Source organism: Hoplias malabaricus, chromosome 8, assembly GCF_029633855.1.
Source record: "Hoplias malabaricus isolate fHopMal1 chromosome 8, fHopMal1.hap1, whole genome shotgun sequence".
NCBI lineage: Eukaryota > Metazoa > Chordata > Actinopteri > Characiformes > Erythrinidae > Hoplias > Hoplias malabaricus.
Window position 1 is genome coordinate 12,601,962 of NC_089807.1, and position 20,821 is coordinate 12,622,782.

The following is a 20,821-nucleotide window of genomic DNA, read 5'->3' on the forward strand; positions in this document are numbered from 1 at the left end:
AATATCACTACTGCGCCTCTGAAGAACTTGCAATTTCATTCAATTAATCCATACATTTCCAGTTTAGGAGAATCTTTCTTTTTTTTTTTAAGAAAATGATGAAATGATGAAAATTCATACCTATAAATTTTTTTCTTCTCACAGCTAAGAGCACCCATTTTCTGCAGTGAGAAACTGCAGTGAACACTTAAGAAGACCTCCCTATAAAGAGATATCAAAAGAGTGCTCATAGTCAAAGTATAACAGTTATAAGAGTTGACAGTATTGTACATGTAATATTCCACTGGCTCCTCTTCTATCCTAATGTGAGGGAAAACATCAGGATGGAGAGGAATATATTGCTGGTTGTAATGCGAAGCATGAAAACATTTTGATCTAATTTGTTATAATTCATAGCTCCGGTTGTTTTGTTTGTTTGTAAAGCATCTGTTCCTGGGCTGGACACATGCTCTAGCATCACAACAATGTTAAGAGTAAAGAGGGTAAACCACTGAGAGTGACCTGAGCAGAAGCCGCTGCAATTTAGACTACAATATACGACGTGAGGAAGATAATGATGCATTTGGTCAGAGTGTTGGCCTGCATCTTCAAAGCCTTAATTACACTGTGATTCTCCTGGCACATGTTGCTAGAAAAGTGGGAAGTCAGAGTGAAAGTATTTAGCAGGTGAAACATTATCTCCCAGGTCATGTTATACTACACTCAGTGGGAAGACACGCAGCTACAGTACTTTTCTTTTTCTTTTTTTTTTCTTTTTTTTTTGGGTGGGAGAGGGCTGAGGGGGTATATTTAAATATATCATAAAATAATGGAACAAAAAATAACAACAATCTAGGTACAATCTAGGTATAGATGGTTGTTTTGTATTTTTCAGAATAGTTCCCAAACTGCTATGAAGATCAACAAAAGCAGAACTCAAGCAACCGAAACAAGCCCAACCCTTTTCACACTTTATTCACCTGCATTCACCTGCACCTCTTCTCAACCACAAAGCAGACTGAGAGTGTAACATGAGTAAAAGTTAAAAGTAAGACCATGTTTTGCTTGGCCAAGTTCACTGGACTTAAATGGAATCAAGGACTTCCTTTTCAGAGCAGGTGACCCCTGTTTCCTACAGGATGATGCCCTTCCCGAGCTGCATTAGCTTGTGGTCAAGTATCGGGTGTCACAGAGGCTAATCACACACCCAGGAATAGGCCTCAGCGTACTCAAGCGTCTCAGAGGACTCAGTGGGTAATTTTACAGCAATAGTGCCATCTAAAGGTCAGAATAAAAACTTGCAGATCGTCCAAGAACGACCATAAAGACCAGAAATGTCATATTTATTAGTTTTTAAGCCTGTGATTGGCCCACCTTGGACTTTTATGCTTTATTTTTTTAAATTAGCTTTCATTTTTATTTATTTATTTTTAACCATTTTAAAACCTACATTTACTAAATTTAAATATTTTAACACCTGTTGCTATTGGTACCTAAGATGTACCACATGCTGAAGTTCCAATAAGCTTATTTTTTTCAATTCTACTGATGTAATTTTTAATCTATTACATTTAAATTTTTGTTTCTATGCTAATGTACAGGTGCATCTCAATAAATTAGAATATCATCAAAAAGTTAATTTATTTCAGTAATTCAATTTAAGATGTGAAACATATATAGATTCATTACAAACAGAGTGATCTATTTCAAGTGTTTATTTCTTTTAATGTTGATGATTATGGCTTACAGCCAATGAAAACCTAAAAGTCATTACTCAGAGGATTAGAATAATCAACACAAAACACCTGCAAAGGTTTCCTAATCCTTTAATATGGTGCCTTAGTCTGGTTCAGTAGGCTACACAATCATGGGGAAGACTGCTGACTTGACAGATGTCGAGAAAGCAGTCGTTGACACCCTCCTGCTGTATCCAAACATATTAATGGACAGTGTGGTAGAAAAAGGTGCACAAACAACAGGGAAAACCACAGCCTTGAAAAGATTGTCAAGAAAAGGCCATTAAAAAATTGGGGGAGATTCACAAGGAGTGGACTGCTGCTGGAGTCAGTGCTTCAAGAGCCACCAGACACAGGCGTATCCAGGACATGGGTTATAACTGTCGCATTTCTTGTGTCAAGCTACTCATGACCCAGAGACAACCCAAGCGTCTCACCTGAGCCGAGGAGAGTAAATTTTGCTTTTGGTTTAAAAATTAAGGCCCCAGAGTCTGGAGGAAGAGTGGAGAGGAACGAAATCCAAGCTGCTTGAGTCTAGTGTGAGTTTTCCACAATCAGTGATGGTTTGGGGAGCCATGTCACCTGCTGGTGTTGGTCCTGTGTTATATCAAGTCCAAGGTCAGCACAGCTGTCTACCAGGACATTTTAGTGCACTTCATGCTTCCATCTGCTGACAAGCTTTATGGAGATGTGGATTTCATTTTCCAGCAGGATTTAGCATCTGTCCACACTGCCAAAAGTACCAATACCAGGTTTAATCACTGTGCTTGATTGGCCAACAAACTCACCTTACCTGTCTAGAGGAAGATGGGAGAAACCAGACCCAACAATGCAGACGAGCGGAAGGCCACTATCAAAGCAGCCTGAGCTTCCATAACACCTCAGCAGTGCCACAGGCTGATCGCCTCACTACACTGATGCAGTAATTCATGCAAAACCAATCATAATTATTAACATATGATAATCATTAACATATGAAATAAATTAACTTTTTGGTGATATTCTAATTTATTATATATAATATCATGCTATTATATTTTAATATACAAACAAAACAGTGTTTGTTATTATTAGAGGGAAATAAAAGGAGTAATATAAAAGATGAAAAAGACACAACACATTTTTTGCATTTTTAATCTCTCTAATTTTCTACCCCGTTCAGCCCACTTGATTTGCTCTTTGAAAAAAAGCAAAGCAGTTTGATCCGTCTGTCAGACTCCTCTCTTTAAAGGCAATGCAGTTTGAATTATAATAGGGTTGAATCAGAGGGTAAAGAGGTGGGGCCAGCCTGAGCCCACCATGCTTCCCAACCTCTCCACCCACCTTCTCTGCTCTGGGAGAAGGCTAGGACCTGTCAGTCATCCGCTGGTGCTGGACCTGAAGAATACATGCCTTTCATACAGACCTCCAGCATTACTCCTCATGGAATCCCACCAGCACTTAGTGAAAGGCACCCTTTACCCAGAGGAGGGGGGGAGGGGAGCAAATTTGAAGAAACTCGAGCCTACTTTGCAAATCAGTCAGTAGATATCTGATTGTCACTCCAAGAGTCAGGGACTAATCCTATTGTTTTTTCTATAGGATTACTTGCGCCAGGTCCCACTCCCCCTTTGGCACTGCGCGGGAGAATAGACAGATTAAAGGGATTAGCTTGTATCCTCCTAACTTGTCAAGCCGGGATGTAAGAAACCATTGACTTCTCTGTTGTGAATGAGAGAAGTGCCTAAAAAAGGAAGAAATGAAAGGCAGTGAACAAGAAAAATTCCTGAAAGAACAATGTGATTTGTTTGCTTTTGTTTCTTTTAACTCAGCTGAATGGTTCAAAGGGCCTCGCCTAAAGAGCAGAAGTCCAGAGCTGGAATGAATTATATGTCTTGTGAATCAAACAGGGTGTGAGTCTGTCTGTCAAAATAACATTCCCTATAAAAAACAAACAGATACACTTGCACAGAGAACACTCAGATCCTCAGACAGGCACATTCCACTCAGTCCACAAAGATTATATAGGCACATCTTATTAATGCAATACAAGGGATACTGATCCATCACACTAAACATCATATTAATATTGTATTCTACCAATTATTTGTTTGTTTGCCACATGTACAACTTCTCTTGTCAAAAAAGGAGCCATTTCCTTATTCTAATTCTTTTAAATGTGGCTCCTTGTCATAAAACTAGCATAAACTTGAGGTTAGCGAAGCGAGCTTGAGGCAGGAGGGTCGCTGGTTCAATTCCCAGTTTTTGGTCCATCACTGTTCTGTCACTACAAACCGGATTCCAAAAAAGTTGGGACACTAAACAAATTGTGAATAAAAACTGAATGCAATGATGTGGAGATGGCAAATGTCAATATTTTATTCGTAATAGAACATAGATGACAGATCGAAAGTTTAATCTGAGTAAATGTAACATTTTAAAGGAAAAATATGTTGATTTAAAATTTCACAGTGTCAACAAATCCCAAAAAAGTTGGGACAAGTAGCAATAAGTGGCTGGAAAAAGGAAATTGAGCATATAACGAACAGCTGGAAGACCAATTAACACTAATTAGGTCAATTGACAACATGATTGGGTATAAAAAGAGCTTCTCAGAGTGTCAGTGTCTCTCTGAAGCCAAGATGGTAAGAGGATCACCAATTCCACCATTGTTGTGCAGAAAGATAGTGCAGCAATACCAGAATGGTGTTACCCAGCGTAAAATAGCAAAGACTTTTAAGTTATCATCATCAACTGAGCGTGATCTCCGGGCCCTTAAACGTCACTGCACCTCAAACAGGAATGGCACTGTCAAGGAAATAACAGAATGGGCTCAGGAATATTCCAGAAAGCATTGTCAGTGAACACAATCCACCGTGCCATCCGCCATTGCCAGCTGAAACTCTACAGTGCAAAGAGGAAGCCATTTCTAAGCAAGCTCCACAAACTCAGACGTTTGCACTGGGCGAGGGGTCTTTTAAAATGGAGTGTGGCAAAATGGAAGACTGTTCCGTGGTCAGATGAGTCACGATTTGAAGTTCTTTATGGAACACTGGGACGCCATGTCATCCGGACCAGAGAGGACAAGGATAACCCAAGTTATTATCGACGCTCCGTTCAGAAGCCTGCATCACTGACGGTATGGGGTTGCATGAGTGCTTGTGGCATGGGCAGCTTGCATGCCTGGAAAGGCACCATTAATGCAGAAAACCATGTTCAGGTTCTAGAACAACATATGCTCCCATCTAGACGTCATCTCTTTCAGGGAAGACCCTGCATTTTTCAACAAGATAATGTCAGACCACATTCTGCAGCAATCACAACATCATGGCTACGTAGGAGAAGGATCCGGGGACTGAAATGGCAGCCTGCAGTCCAGATCTTTCACCTGTAGAGAACATTTGGCGCATCATAAAGAGGAAGGTGCGACAAAGAAGGCCCAAGACGATTGAACAGTTAGAGGCCTGTATTAGACATGAATGGGAGAGCATTCCTATTTCTAAACTTGAGAAACTGGTCTCCTCTGTCCCCAGACGTCTGAGTGTTGTAAGAAGAAGGGGAGATGCCACACAGTGGTAAAAAATGGCCTTGTCTCAACTTTTTGGGGATTTGTTGACACCATGAAATTTTGAAACAACATATTTTTCCCTTAAAATGATACATTCTCTCAATTTAAACTTTTGATCTGTGATTTGTGTTCTATTCTGAATATAACATTAGATGTTGGCACCTCCACATCATTGCATTCAGTTTTTATTCACAATTTGTTTAGTGTCCCAACTTTTTTGGAATCCAGTTTATACAAAACTCAGCATCCAGTGCAGAAATACAACAATTCAACCATTGAAAATTCCTCCCACAGCGAAAAAAAATTGAGGTTAATCACAGAGGTTAAGTGCAGGCATTTGTCATCTAGTTTTAAAATGTTTCAAACCACAGTAAAGTAGCAAGTTTTTGAACCTCTATCTTCACTCTAAAAACTAGTGCAGAACCGCTGTAGAGTCAGTAGAAATGTTTGGAACAGATACAGTGTTTTTTACTGAAGCACAATTTTTAGTGATCATTGCAATGAATATTTTGACATCTGCCATAGGCCCTCTCTGCCTACAGTAGGGATCTCAACGGGGTCTAGCTACGAAGAGCAACCCCCAAAATGCCCTGTGGCCCCAGTAAAAGAGTCATCGTTGAATTTCTTTATTTGGTGTTGTGTGGTTTATGTTTTCTATTTAAAAATTGTTAAATCATTGTATTATTTTGTGTACGAGAATGATGGATTTGTCATATAATGATTGAATGTGCTTGTAGGTCATTTGCCATTTTTGTTATGCCTCTCCTGCATTTTGAAGTGTGTGTGTGTTTGTGAGAGTGTGTGATATTTTCAGGGCTGTATGCTTCACTAAACCTTTATAAAAGCTGTATATGTATATGCCTCATTCAACAAAGCACTTCCTTAAAATGCTGTTTTACTCACCTTGTTCAACACCTTGTGCTTAATTGGTGTCAGAAGTGGGATGCGGTTGAAGAGGATCCATGAAGCATCAAACAATTTTAAATCAGATGATGTCAAAGCTAAGGCCCAGCAATAGACTGAAAATGTTGACAGAAGCCAAAAACTCCATGGATGGTCGACAGCAACTTAGTGTGGCAAGTCCAGTGGACAGCCAAATCATGGATAGCTGGTAGAGACTATGTCCTTGCACTACTTGCTCTATTTAACACTTCAATTGGATGGTCTACAAATATTAATCTATCTCACAGAGCACAACAATCTCACCATGCTAATTAAATAATTTCACCCACAGTTCAGCCAAGGTCTGGATCCACTAGCAAAGATGCATTGACTATGGGGAGCTAGCCTCTGAGCTAAGTATATTGGTGAGGCAGGCCTGCCCCAAATTCAATAGAAATGTCCCAAGTTAGCGAACACTAAAAGCTTTCCTCAATGCCTGCTCTCAGGGGACCTTCAGTATCAAATCTCCCAGGTGGTGCTGAAAATGCTCGAACGGGTGTTTGCCGAGGCAAAGTGTGTGGCACTCATCCTGGATGAGGGGACACCATGATGTATGGCCCATGTTGTGTTGCAGGGTCACTAGTGACCTGGCACTGTAAGAAACAGGGGCACAAGGCTAGTCAATTTTGGCAAACTGGGTTGGCAAGGAAAAATGTAGTGGGAAGGCTGGAACATGAACGTGAGCTGTATCCCCATTTTTTGGGGATGTCCAATACACTGTACTGTAGAATACCAACAACACTGTCATCTTTGCAGGAAAGTGGCTGAAGGCATATATGACTGAAGGCATGCCAGAAGTTTGTCAGCCAGCCAATGCGCAGCTGAAATATGTCACTAGAACAACAGTCATCTTGGAGGGCAGGTTTTGGGTGTGTGTGCGCAATCTGGTTAACACCCATCCAAAGCTGTGGGGTGGTGGAGACACCAGCTCTTCTTGACATCCCCCAGAAGACCTTTTACCTGGGTCAAGAGCATCTGGAGGCAGGTCACAGCATGGTATCAACAATAAGGCAGTCAAGAGTTAGCCTAGTGAGTTAGCCACAGTGCCACAGTTAGTAGGGGGAGTTCCGGGGCAGAGAGTGATGTGAATTCACAACTACCACATGCCCGTAGGATAAAGTACAAAACATTGAACGAGCTGAACATGCAGCACCAAGGGTTAAGCTTGTAAATCTTTGAGCGGAGAACCCCAGAAACATTGGCATCAACAACAGACAAGGTTGACAGCAACTGTGGTGTAGCAGGACAGTTTTACTGGCAGTGCAGGCACATGAAAGCTCTAGGAAGAGAGCAGGGTAGACAGAATGTCATTCTCACACCCAGCAACCAGATCCTGCAGCCCTTCAGCCCAGTAGCTCTGAGGCAGCCAGGAGGAAAATAGAGAGCTAGCCCTCTAATGCTCGAGAGGTCACATGCTATTGAAATTATGGTAAATATGACATCCCAGCTAGGAAGTTGCACACGAACACACCCTCAAGTCATAAATTCTAGTAGGAAAGTCTGAGCTAATTTTGATATTAGAGTTCCTGAGCTGAGGTGACCTTTTTAACATGGCCCAACAAAACATGTGAAAGTGATGTGCTTGTAAGTGGGAAATAGGATCTTCCAGCTAGCATGTGAATGAGAATGCACTGCATTTACAGGAATATGCCCTGGACTGATAAGTGGTTGTTGGGATGTCTGACCCTTGAGGGGTGGCTGAGTGGCATGTATGGGGAACTCATGGGTGGGGCTATGAGGAGTAACACCTTGTATGCCCTGCACCTCCAGTAGTTTACTATTTTTTTTAATGTGGTTAGTAATTAGTTTCGTTTAGATATTACAAACATTCCTTCATGCAATCTGCATTAGCAAGCAATGTAATATTTTTATTAACATCTTCACTCAGTGAAAGTTGGTGAAATGCTGACATTGAAGAACTAAATTTAAAGTACACAATATTTAATTTCTAATGGTTCTTATTTTATATTGATTCATTCTTTACAAAAATGTTGTATTCATTTGAATCTAATAAAGGGCATTTTTAAAAGCTCATTTCCTGTCTCTTTAACTCATCATCACCTGACTTCTTTGTAATGGGGTGAGCAGTGTTTTAAAGTCACACCCAGAGTGTGGGAGTTGAGCTGAGAACTGAAAGAGTGACAGCACCCTGAACCCGTGTTTAAACTCTGACTGTCTCACAGCTGACGGCTTTCTCCTCAAACAGACCAATAGCGAAGTATGAAGAAGGAGGGGCCTGGAAGTGGAGCTACTTTCCTCAGAGTTGTGTAGCTAGCAGGCTAACTAGGTGAAATAAAACAGAAACAAAAACAAAGCTGGCTGGCGTGTGAACTATAAATGTCCTACGGCACCGCAGATGTGTGGACAGCTAGGACGAAGCGGGGGACGTGGGAGAACGACTTCACGGCGCTAAAAATGGGTTTGTTCTTCGTGAACGCCGCGGTGGGACCCGTCAGCTCCGTGTCCGCGGAGACAGTGGTCGCCGAGGTAAAAACATTGAGAGAAAGAAGCCGCATTCGGCAAACTGTACTTCTGTTAATGAGCTGAAGTTTACTTCGGTTCCGTTTTGATATTTTAATTCCACCCCAAATGCTGCAAGAATCACGTTCAGGTGCTTTAAGGTAGAACGGACAGTTCGGACAATAACACAGAGCTCACTTCAGCGTCTCAGCGGTATTCGCTAAGCTAGCTCCTCTTCCTTTGTTTTTATAATGGTGTCATTAGCCAACAAGTCAGTGCATCGTTTGAAAGTGTCGTTACTAACACAGGCGACTTTACACAATAAAATGCGAGTTTATCCAGTTCCTGGATTGCCAGGCTCAGTTTGAAAGCTAGTTAGCTGATTTGGTTAAAAGTTTTGTTGGTTGTACACAGAGCAGCTAAATTAAATGACGCTACCGAAGGAAAAACTTTGCTTTCTGCGGAAGTCCCGATTAACGAAAGTTGTTTTATTGTTACTCGGTCAGATAAGCAGCTTATTACGTTTGACAGCCTTTGGTGGAGTCTCTGAAACATTGTATTTTAGTTTTACTAACTGACATGATTTGTTAGCAGTTATGGCGATTTTCTGTGTTTATGTTGTTGAATGAGTTTCTTTGTCTTTGATCTGTTTAAGGTAGCTACCATCAGTCTGTCGCCTTCCACATTAAGCCAGCAATGTTAGTCTAGGACATTATATATACTTTCCCATTATGTTGCGAGGAAGTAAGACGTTTCTGGGACATTTAAAGAGCTGTCGCCCTCAGTGTTAATGTCTAACAGGCAGTAAAACCCCATTCAACGGCCAACTAAGTGACTTGATATTTCAGAACAATTCTCACAGTCAGGTTCACACAGTCCATATGTGAAAAGCTAGTTTTTGAATTCACCATATTTGTGATGTCATATAAACCGTAATTTTAAAAACTACATTTAATCTCTGTTCAACTCATTAGCTACAAATCAACGTTTCATACTTGACTGTTTATGTAATTAGGCTTTACACAATGAGCATGTTTAAGAGGTAAAAGATACTGGAAAAAGATTGTGTGAAAATGTTTGACATGATAAATGAATGCACAAAAGATAAATGAACCTTGAAAAAATAGGCCTATATACTGCCTCTATCTTCAGACCTGCATTGCTAATGGACATTTTGAGATTTATGATTTGTCAGTTTTTGTTGTTTGTTCTTGAAATAAGTTAAAGGAAAATGTTAATATTTAATTTTTTGTCAGGCTTTCTGGGTCCTAGGGCATAACCAACATGCTCACACACAATTCAAGAGAATCTCATTAAACAATTACAATTTTACAGGTTGTTCCTAGACAAGTCTAGACAAATGTGATGATGTTTTGAAGTGGTAGGTGTCACAATTTTTAAAATTCATAATTCAGTCATTCACCTGTTCTTTTGTCATTTAACTGTAACTGTTCTGTGGTATTAAAAATGACAGTTGTCATTTTATTCAACAAAAGCTAACATACAAATGAAATAGTTTAAATATAGGAAGTAGAAAGTATGCACTCATCACTGAAGTCAGTTTTGGTTTAGACATTGATTTAGATGTTAGTGATAATAAACATTTTATTTATTTAATATATAATTTTTATTTTATTTTAAATCTAATTTCATTTGTCAATTTTTTTTATACCAGGTTACAGTTACCATCAAATGACAAGAGTGGGAGAATGTCTGAAATTTTAATTACAAGTATACTTTACAGAAAAACAGGCATATACAGTAATATACAGGCTTATTATGAAAACTATTAATGTATCCACTGCATTGGTTTGGTCTTTATGGAATGTAGTCCTTTTGTATCAAATGTTCAAGAACTCCTGCGCTTAAGATGAAGGGTGTGAATGTTTGACTTAACAGTGAGCATTTACAATTACACAATACATTGGCATTGTACTTGGAACGATTATGTATCTTGATTTGTAACCTTCAGTTAACTTAATCAAAATTTCGCTTCACTTGGTTGTAATGCCTGTCTAATCAAATACACACATTGTCTAACAGCCTTGATCTCCTTTAAAAGAGCACAGCTCTAAAATATGAATTAAAATTTATAAGAATAAACTGAATATGGGCTGCAATTCAGTGACCACTTTAATGATTGTATCGCAAGCACATATTAACGCTTTTCCACTGCATTGAACCTACACGGCTCTCCTCCTTTGCTTTTCCACTAGCCAAGACTGGCCTCTGGTCCCTGGTACTTTTTATTTAGTCCCTGCTCATGTCTGACTCAAATTGAGCCAAGTATAGACTAAATGTGACATGTAAACCGTGCAGAGGACTGATTGGCCAGAGTGACCTGTCAATCACCATAAAAATGCAGAACTTCAGCACAAACTCAACACTTGTGTTTAAAAAAAAAAAAAAAAAAACGTGAATGGCTCCTAACTTTGCCGCCTGGCGTTGTTTTGATTTTCAGATCTAACAGTTCCCATTAGAGATGGTGCTTTGCAACGTGACCGAGTCCATTTTATGGGGGAGACGTGCTAGTGGAAAAGTGAAAGGCTAAAAGTGAGTCGAGCTGTGCAGACTCGAGCCAATCCCATGCAGTGGAAAAGCACACATACTAAACTCTGCCATGTATTTGTGCCCGGTAGATGTGCCATATATTAGTACCAGTCCTGATGATTTCTTAGTATATCATGTTATCAAATTATATTTAAAGCAACATTATGTAAGAAGTGGCTTTTTTTGTCTCTTGATCTCCCACTACCTGTTGCTAAGTGTAATTCATGTTTACGGCACTGGCGTGAACATCACACACACACACACTTTTTTTTTTTTTTTTTCCCCCTTTCCCCTCCCCCTCCTCCCCTCTCTCTGACACACACCTTTTGACCCATGGGGTAATACATATCGGGCACAACCGACTCTCTGGGCTTCAACTGATATGTAGTTATATCCCCAGTCTGGGTATGTGTGTAATCAGATAAAAGGTTGACTACATATCTCGCACATAATATACACGTGACCTTGTTTTACAACCATAAAGTTTAATTTTGGAGGTACTTTAGCCATTATAATCCTGACAGAAAATCACATTGCCAGAATCTTATGTCCAATACTAAAAAGTGAGCTAATGCAGCTAAAATTTGTGGGTGCTACAGCTGGACCTCGTTCATCGGTAAAGTCCTAATTATAACACTTTGCTGTCAACAAAGCTAGGGTTTCACTGACAAAAGTGTAACTCTGGTTATTGTAACCACATAGCAACTATAAAACAGCTCTTATTACCAGAATCAGTATCTAACACTAAAAAGTGAGCCAAATTGTTTAAAGTTGGCAGCAGAAAACTGCTGGCTCACTGCTTAGTAATTCTCGAAAACTTGATTATAACACTTGTCAACAAAACTTATCACTGACACCGCTACTCCAGTTACTGCTCCAACAAGAAGAAAGTGTCTGTCTTGTGTCTTCATGTCTGTTTTAATTCAGAGTCAAGTCAGTCCAATATTAACTATTATGTTCACTCTCTCTCACACGTTCTCCTCCTTCATCCCTCTGAAATAATGTTAGTAACGGGAATGCAGAGCTAGATTCTTCTTGTAGCTAGGTAAACACCCATGAGAAATACCGTAAAGTGTTAAGAGTTCTCCTAAAAGATGTCCGCCCTGTGATTCTGAATTTGCATGGCCAAGTTTTTGAAAGCACCCGAAACTACGGATATTGGAAGCCTGTGCTAGCCTTTCTCCTGCGATGTTGCTATCAGTGTGCGGAGAGTGGGAGAAGAGGGTTGCATTGACAATCCAACACAATGGGCAGCACTTTGAACACATTTTATAAGTGGCCAGAAACTTGTAAATAACTCACGAAAGAATAAAGTTACGTTAAAACCAAGCACACCATTGTTTTTCTTCCCAATAAGTGTGATGTGTCACATGACCCTCTTCCAATTGAAAAAAACAAAAGTTGGATCCAAAATGGCCACCATGGTCACCACCCATCTTATAAAGATTCCCCCTCCCATATATTAATGTGCCACAAACAGGAAGTTAATATCACCCACCATTCCCATTTTATTAAGGTGTATCCATATAAATGGCCGTGTGTGTGTGCGTGCGCGTGTATTTATTTATTTTTTTGCAAAATATATTTATTCTCTTATTTTAACAAAAGACCCTCTGACGAGGCACTGCTATTTGTGAACTTTGAAATGCCACATTAATGTCCTTTTCCGGATGGGGGTTTATTTATTATTATTGCCTTTGTAATTAAAATCATATGTAACCATGAAGACTTACAACCTTTTTTGTTTAAATACATTTTTTTGTACCCTTACGTTTTACGGCAGTCTGTGTAGGGTTCTATGCATGTGGTTAAGTGCCTGGATGAGCGACAGGGAGGAGCAGCTTGCCTGTGTCATCCTGTTTACTTGCATTCCCTGGCATGACGAGCTGTGTCCTAAATGTTGGCAGTGGAGGGGGTGCTGGTGTGTGTGTTTAAAACGAGAACAGCCTTCAGACTGGGTAGTTCATGTCGCACTGTATCATGTGCAAGTGCAGAATAGCTTGGACTTGACCTTCCTCTTGTCTTTTCCTTCACTCTCCAGTCCTGTATATTACTCTCTCTGAGCTGAGCTAGCAGTGAATACGTCTTTCAAGAGTACACTATGCTTTTCCTTCTGGGCCTTCGACAGGTAATTGAGGAAAAAAAACAATAACACGTTGCTTTCAGCATTAACTTAACTGGCAAGTGATGGAGTTCCTTCTTGATCTATTAGTTGTGTTCGGTGAGAAACTTCACATTGACTGCATCTCCTGCTCAATGAACAAATGTTTTAGAGTAGTTCTGTGTGTTTACTACGTCATTACATCACCACACCTCTAAACTCTGCTGTTAGTGTTTTGTTTGTCTGAAAATTGCTATATCACTTATGTTGCCTATATTTTACTGTATCTTAAAACCCACTTCTACGTTCACTGATTTATTGCACCTTTTGTATAATTTCCACATTCCATTTGAATGTTGAAGTGTACTTGCTCAGTGCACAGTGCAAGTGCACAGTGCATTAGACCAGTAATGAGTAGTGACTACTACTGTTTTGTTTTTGCAGAGTAAGCTGCTCTGCATTGGGGTGAACAATCAGAGCTACATTTGTGAATCAGGCCACTGCTGTGGGGAATCTCAGTGCTGTAGCTACTACTATGAGCTGTGGTGTAAGTATCCCCCTCACACACACTTACTCACTCACTCACTCACTCACTCACTCTCTCTGTGTTTTTAAATTAATAAATACTGTATGTTGACAGATGGAAGTCATTCTTGTACAGGGAGTTCCTCAGCCCAGTATGTTTTCCCCTGGATTTTTCAGTACTGTAGGAATTTTCAGCAGAAGTATCTGAGGCCCTAATTAACTGTATCAGGACATCTTGTAAATGCAGTGTGAAAACACTGCCTAGAAATGGCGTTTAATATATTTGCATCTTGGATCAACTAATTTGAAAGTTCTGCCCTTTTTGTGATGGAACTAAATCTGTGTATGTGATTGTTTCTTGAGTCACAAGGTAAGACTTTGTTTAGCCTGGTATTTTACAGCTGCAACATGCTGCTTGTGTCTACATGTTTAGATTGAAAATTAGTTCTTTAACTGATAAACAAGTGAAGCATACAGGAGGACAGTGGTTTTCCTCTAAACACTGGTATCAGTTTAGATGCATGAAAATGTGTTACATAATGCTGTTTATGTTACCTGGAAGGCTGTGCCCACTCAAGCTTCATTTATGGTGCAGTTTTGTGTATATATTGTGTTTTGACATGGTTGAAAAATTACCATATTTTTTCCTATTTTGCATTCTGACTGCAGAATATCAGAGGTGCAGACAAAGCCTTGTTTCTCATATTGGGTGTAACGATGAAGCTGATTTGTAGAAGGATGCTACATGCTTTTGTGTGGGCAGCTCACTCCAGACATATTTGTATTTCAATACTGTTCACACCCACTGGCAATGGTATAGTCTTATCAGATTACCCTTGCTCTCTCTGGCGTACCATCTATTTTAATAACTGAGGACTAATCTCATCTGTCTGGTAATTATGGCATATCATCTGCTGAGTCAAGGACTGCACTTTGTATTTTTTCCAGTTGCAGCTAATGCAGCTGGTCCAGACACTCTTGCCTCATGTGTAACCTGACCAGGGCTGCTCCAGTAAACATATGCCTTCAGAGTCTCTATTTAGAGAAATGGAGCCCATTTGCCTGAAATGGCTTGTGCTTTATTTGGTACAAAGTTTCACACTTGATTCTCATGATGATATGGTGACCCACTCTGTTATTTCCACTGGCTTATCGTGTGGTTTGTGTAACTGGTGCAGAATGATCATGCTTGTACCATTTACTTCATTGGAGAAATAGTTGTATTTATTTGGAAATATTGAGCTCAAAAGTATTAACATTTTGAGATAAAGAAGGCTAGGTTAAGAAGTCTAAGTCAATAGTTGAGGAAAAGATGTATGTCCTAATTGCGGTTGCGTTTCTTTTAATAGATTATGTTTAAGCTTACCATTTGTCACATGAAGTAACAAAATTAAAACTGCTCATACGTGTATGTGACAAAAATGCATTGGACGTCTTGGACATACATGTTTATAGCACGCATTTTTTGAGGAAGTGATCTCAAAGATATAAAAAGTAAAATATACTTATATAAGAGTCTCATACCTGTTTAGACCCTGCGGCTTCGTAAACACTAGAAATATCCAGAATGTTATAAAAAGTGTTTTTTGATTTAAAATCATGAATATCACTTTTAAGTGAAGAATTCAGGTGCATTCTTCAAAAAATCTTTGTCCAAATACCTGTAATTGGTGGTTTACGATATAAAATGGTTTCACTATTGCTAACAGTGAAATTTTCTAAAAAATGTATATTTAAACTATAATTTGTTTTTAACATGGTTCCAGGCCCACTCAAGTTAATTCTATTAATGGTCAGATTTTTTGATACAATATATTTTATGCTCCTTAGGGTTCTGGCTGGTCTGGACTGTCATCATCATCCTTAGCTGCTGTTGTGTGTGCCACCATCGTCGCACCAAACATCGACTGCAGCAACAACAACGTCAACATGAGATCAACCTCATTGCATACAGAGAGGTTCACAACTACACCTCATTGCCATTTTACTTCAGTGAGTAATCTCACTTGCCTTTCACTTTCACGTTGCATTCCTTATTCTGGTATTGTCTTTTCAATGAACATGCATCATGCTAACATGCTTAAATTCATTATTGCCATATAATAAAGTTTAATGTTCATTTTCAAAATTTAAAACAGCTCTTTCCTTCTTCCTGTCCTCTTTTACTCTCAGGGTTTCTTCCCAGCTACCTCTTACCTGCGTATGAGGAGGTGGGGAATAGACCCTCAACACCCCCACCTCCATATAGTGCCTCTCAGCCTTGTCAAGGGGCTGATGCTTTGAGCCCTGAACAGCAAGATGAGCGTTGCCCCTCCATCCCCACAAACCTTTCATCAGAGAGCAGCCCCACCAGGGACTGTATAGAAGAACCGTGTTGCCCTGCTGCACATTGCCCAGCAGGAGAAGCTCAAAAACCCTACCTGAGCTTTGAGGAGGAAAGCCAGCAGCAGCAGCAGGTAGCATCAGCCACTACTACAGAAATGACCAAGCAAAGCAACTGTGGCGAAGAGCTCTTAAAGCCTGCAGAGCAAGGGCTGGACAGTTGTCCTGACAACAAAGACAGGACTCCAGGGCGCCATAGACGCTTTACTGGTGACTCAGGTATTGAGGTGTGTGTGTGCAACCGGGGACCAGGGGAAGATGAGGAGGATGAAATGAAGGAGCTTGAAGGACTTCTGGACAGAGACGGTTTAAGGGAGCAGGACTACTGTGATAGCTGTAACCCCTGTAGCAATGGAAATCAACAGTTAGGGGAGGTGGAGCAGGGCTACGCTACTCCAGAAAGTGGCCCTGAGCTCAGAGATCCTCCCCTACAGCGACCCCCCATTTGCCTCCATTTGCACACCATCAATGAACAGGAGGGTTCTCACCATTGCAACAATACGGATCCCTAAAGCTAAGCACCACCACCTACAACAGTGACTCTTTGAGGGCTGCTGTCTCCCTTTACCTTCTTACTGTACTGTTGCTTTGGCAGTTTAGGAAGTGTGAATGTTATGTAGTGTTTTAGATAAAAAAAAAATCAAGAATCAATACATGTTAAGGCTTATCCCCAGAGTGAGGCTGTGGCCAACACTACAGTGGGGAGAAATTTTTGATTTGCTAGGCTTTAAACTATTGCCTACAACATGGAATGAGGTGCATGAATTAGTCATTAATTTGTATTTAATTATATTTTACTGGACCTGATGAGGGTCAATTTTAGTGGTGGGGAAGAATGCCCTCTCCATGTGCAGCCATTGGATTTTCCAATTAAAGTACTCCTAAAAGAGCTAACATTGGCAGCAATATATTCCATGCCTGATCAGTAGCTGAACTGATTCCTAGATGTCCTTTCAGAAACGTTTGCACTAACACAGTGTAATTTTTAGTTGTGAAGCACCTTCTGGAACTGGATTATTAGTCACTCACTCACATACATACTCATTCACATTTAGGAATTGCACAAGAGGGCACTATTTAGTGCTTTGCATCAGTAATTTCTTTTTTCTCTGTATAGTGCTCTAAAGTGGTATACTTTGGAGTTTTCTGTTCGTGTTTGTTTTTGATAGGTGTAGCGCGAGCATTTTTCATTCCTTTTAATAAATGGTTAAATCTCCTTGCCCTCCATAGATTTTAATATATAGGTTAGTAAAAACAAGCAAGCAATCTGTGCTTGTCACTCAAGAAATCACATGTTTAAAACATAAGTGAGTTTTAATTTTTAAACATTTTATGTTTATAACATAAAGTTTCCGGTGGGTTAATAACCCTGTGGTCCAGTGCAGGTCCAGTTCATGTATGCTACTCCTTTCAAAGGGACTAGATTACTTTGTAAACTCAAGAAAGAAGGGTGATGGCAGTCTTGTTGCATCATACAAATCGTGCCAAACCCAATATCGAAACGGTTTACCCAACTTCAGATATTGAGCTACTGTGTAGCCTTTCTGAACAGCACACTTGTTTTTTCCTCCCTTTCTAACAGGGAATAAAATATATCATACATTACATATACTGTATTGGTGCAAATGTAGAGTATACTGTGTTTAGCTCAAAAAAATGAGGTATAAATTCATAATCTTACTAATTGAAATATGCTTTGGATTTTGGCAGGGTGTGATTAGGTTAATTTCTTTGTTTTCAATCACATTGATTTTAGCTTTATTGAAAAATATTTGGTATCTCTGTTCATTTTATCACATTGCATACAGTAATATAAGTAATGGAGCTTGCAGTTATTCAGCAAGGGTGCTTCAATTTTGAACTACAGATTTAGTGTAGTAATGGGTTGTGGTAATGATGCAGCTTGCATATTAAGGTGCCTTTTTAATTTTTTTCATATCTCACTCTTTCATATGCCTTAATATGTAATATTGAATGTTTCATGACAGGATTCTGTGTATTTTTAAAAATTTAGGCCAGTATAGGTGAGAGAGACAAAATTGTGATTCAGAGCATTGTTTTCTCCCCTCTCTCCCCCAACAAGTAACTTCTCAGCCGAATTAATCACTGTATCACCTTTTTAATCCATGTCATTTATTTCTTTCTCTTTATATTACAATTTCTGACACGGTCTGGAAACAGAATTAGCTTGTACAGTTTTATGGTACCTGTTCTGTTATTACACTCGTTGCCTGGTTAATAATTAAAAAATGTATTCATTTTGATAAAGATAAACATCACTTAAAGGGACAGAGTGTGCTGTAAAGAGCAGTTTGTCACAGAAAATGTTCCAAACGTTCTCTTTCAGTTCGACTTTTTTCAGTCAAGTGAATGGAAAGTTTGTTTCTTGGCCCCTCTCATTCAGTGTTTTCGGTGCATGTTGTGACTGTCGGAACAAATCCTTGTATCTCTGAAATGGTCACTTTACAGGAGAGGTAGGACATTTTAAAATTCAAATGGACATTAATGGAAGACATTTCACAGAAAATGTTCTTTGCAGGTAAATCTTTTTAACAAAGGACAATTGACATTGTAAAAATGAGATACAAGGTTTGTTCATGACGGCAACAATATATTTTCATACATTTTAAAGACTGTTTTGAGGATCAGCCAGTTTTAGTGTACTTTGGTAATAGAGACTGCTAATAGCTGCTCCACTGCATTCCTTTACTGTGTGTTTGTCTGAGTGAGAGGGAAAGAGACAGAAATGATTTCAAGTTGCTTGTTCGTTTGGGGTCATGTGGTTATTTGACCTGAGGTGTAATTTATCAGTAAAGCTTCCAGCAATACAGGACGTTTAGATAGTCCACAGTTCAAAGGGCACTGATAGGCCATCGGCCCCAGAGATAATGCCAATGCCTGTGTTAATGTAGGTTTTTTCTTAAACAAACATCAACCACCAGACAGCTGTAAAGTCCTGTATAGACAGTGTTTGCAGGAAACACTGATTCTGCAAACCAATGAATAGAAAAAAACCCTGCCACTCATTTGGACATTTATATACAGTATCCTCACAGTTTACTGAAATAGTTGGTGGTGAGCTATAGGTCCACCAGTTCTGGTATCTGAAGATGTACAGTCTGCTTCAAGTATCTTGATGAAGGAATGGTGCTCTCATGTTTCTTCTATAAATCCAGTGGCAGGCTTTTTCTCTCCTACTTTGATGTCTTGAGACCAAAAATATATGTTGTTGGTTTAGAAGATAAATCAGAATTAGTCTTTTCAATATGAATGAGATTCATTTTTGTTTTTGCCTGAAATAGAGGTGTCAATGCACTGTTTTTAACAAAAAAGATAAATAAAAATGAATGCAGTAAATTTGTGTTTGAAGGTGACGAAGGCTTTAAAATGCAATTTTTTTTAATGCTCTGATGTGAGGCTTGGTACTATATGTTAATTTTTATCTGTAGGTTTTTGTTTTTTTTTTTGGTTTTTTTTTTAATTGCATTTTTCTGCTATGGGTAACATTTTTGTATAAAGCCTCAGCCAAATGAACGAGTATTAAAGAATGTACATCATAAATAAAATAACTCTTAAAGCCAGGTATTCTTCTCTGTGGGAATTGTATTAATTCATGGGTGAAACAGCTGTGTTCATTAGGATGTGTGGTTTTCCACAAGAAGAAATTTCAAACTAAGAGCATCATCTTTTCAAGTTCTATTGAATTTGTTTGAGATTCTGTGTGTTTCTTTTGTTTTGCTTTTAACTGGCTTCTCAATAATTTTCAGGAATTTTAGCTGGTTCTTCCTGACAGTGTAATTCAGTCAGATTTGTTTTTGTCCTTGATTGAAAACTTCCTTGCATGGAAGACAAGCATTCATTCATTCATTCATTATCTGTAAGCACTTATCCAGTTCAGGGTTGTGGTGGGTCAGGAGCCTGCCTGGAAACATTGGGTGCAAGGCGGGAATACGCCCTGGAGGGAGCGCCAGTCCTTCACAGACGCACACACACACACACACATACACTCACATGCTCATTTTGAGTCGCCAATCCACCTACCAACGTGTGTTGTTTTTTTTTTTTTTTTTTCTTCTTTTGGACCGTGGGAGGAAACCCATGCAGACACGGGGAGAACACACCAACTCCTCACAGACAGTCACCCGGAGCGGGAATCGAACCCACAACCTCCGGGTCCCTGGAGCTGTGTGACTGTGACACTACCTGCTGCGCCACCACGAAGACAAGCATTCAGATTTTTATTTTCTAACACTTAATGATGGAACAAACCTGAATGTCCAAATAGCACTGCTCCCAAACACCCTTCCCATTCAAGAGTACTTACCTCCTATTCAAATGACTAACGATTTTTCCTGAGTAGACCGTAAACTACTTTTCTAAATCGCTCTGGATAAGAGCATCTGCTTAATGTCTTAAAGGAAATGTAACACGTCTTGGCACCTCCCACAAGTTTTTTTTTGGAGGTGGGATTCAGGTCAGCACTCCTGGATGGCAACTGCAAAACAGAACCTTGAGGGATGCGTATGAACTTGTACACTGTACTCATTCATTACACACAGACTGATATATTTCAAGTGTTTATTTCTTTTAATTTGATGA

At 39.5% G+C, this 20,821-nt stretch overlaps 1 protein-coding gene across 1 annotated transcript; it reads left to right on the forward strand.

Moving 5' to 3' along the window:
- The first annotated feature begins 8,341 nt into the window (after positions 1 to 8,341).
- Positions 8,342 to 20,081, forward strand: wbp1la (WW domain binding protein 1-like a). The gene is made up of 4 exons (XM_066679944.1): positions 8,342 to 8,691; positions 13,760 to 13,862; positions 15,671 to 15,832; positions 16,013 to 20,081. Exons 1-4 carry the CDS (start codon positions 8,542 to 8,544, stop codon positions 16,732 to 16,734), a joined length of 1,137 nt encoding a protein of 378 aa, XP_066536041.1. The 5' UTR covers positions 8,342 to 8,541; the 3' UTR covers positions 16,735 to 20,081.
- Positions 20,082 to 20,821: the final 740 nt, after the last annotated feature.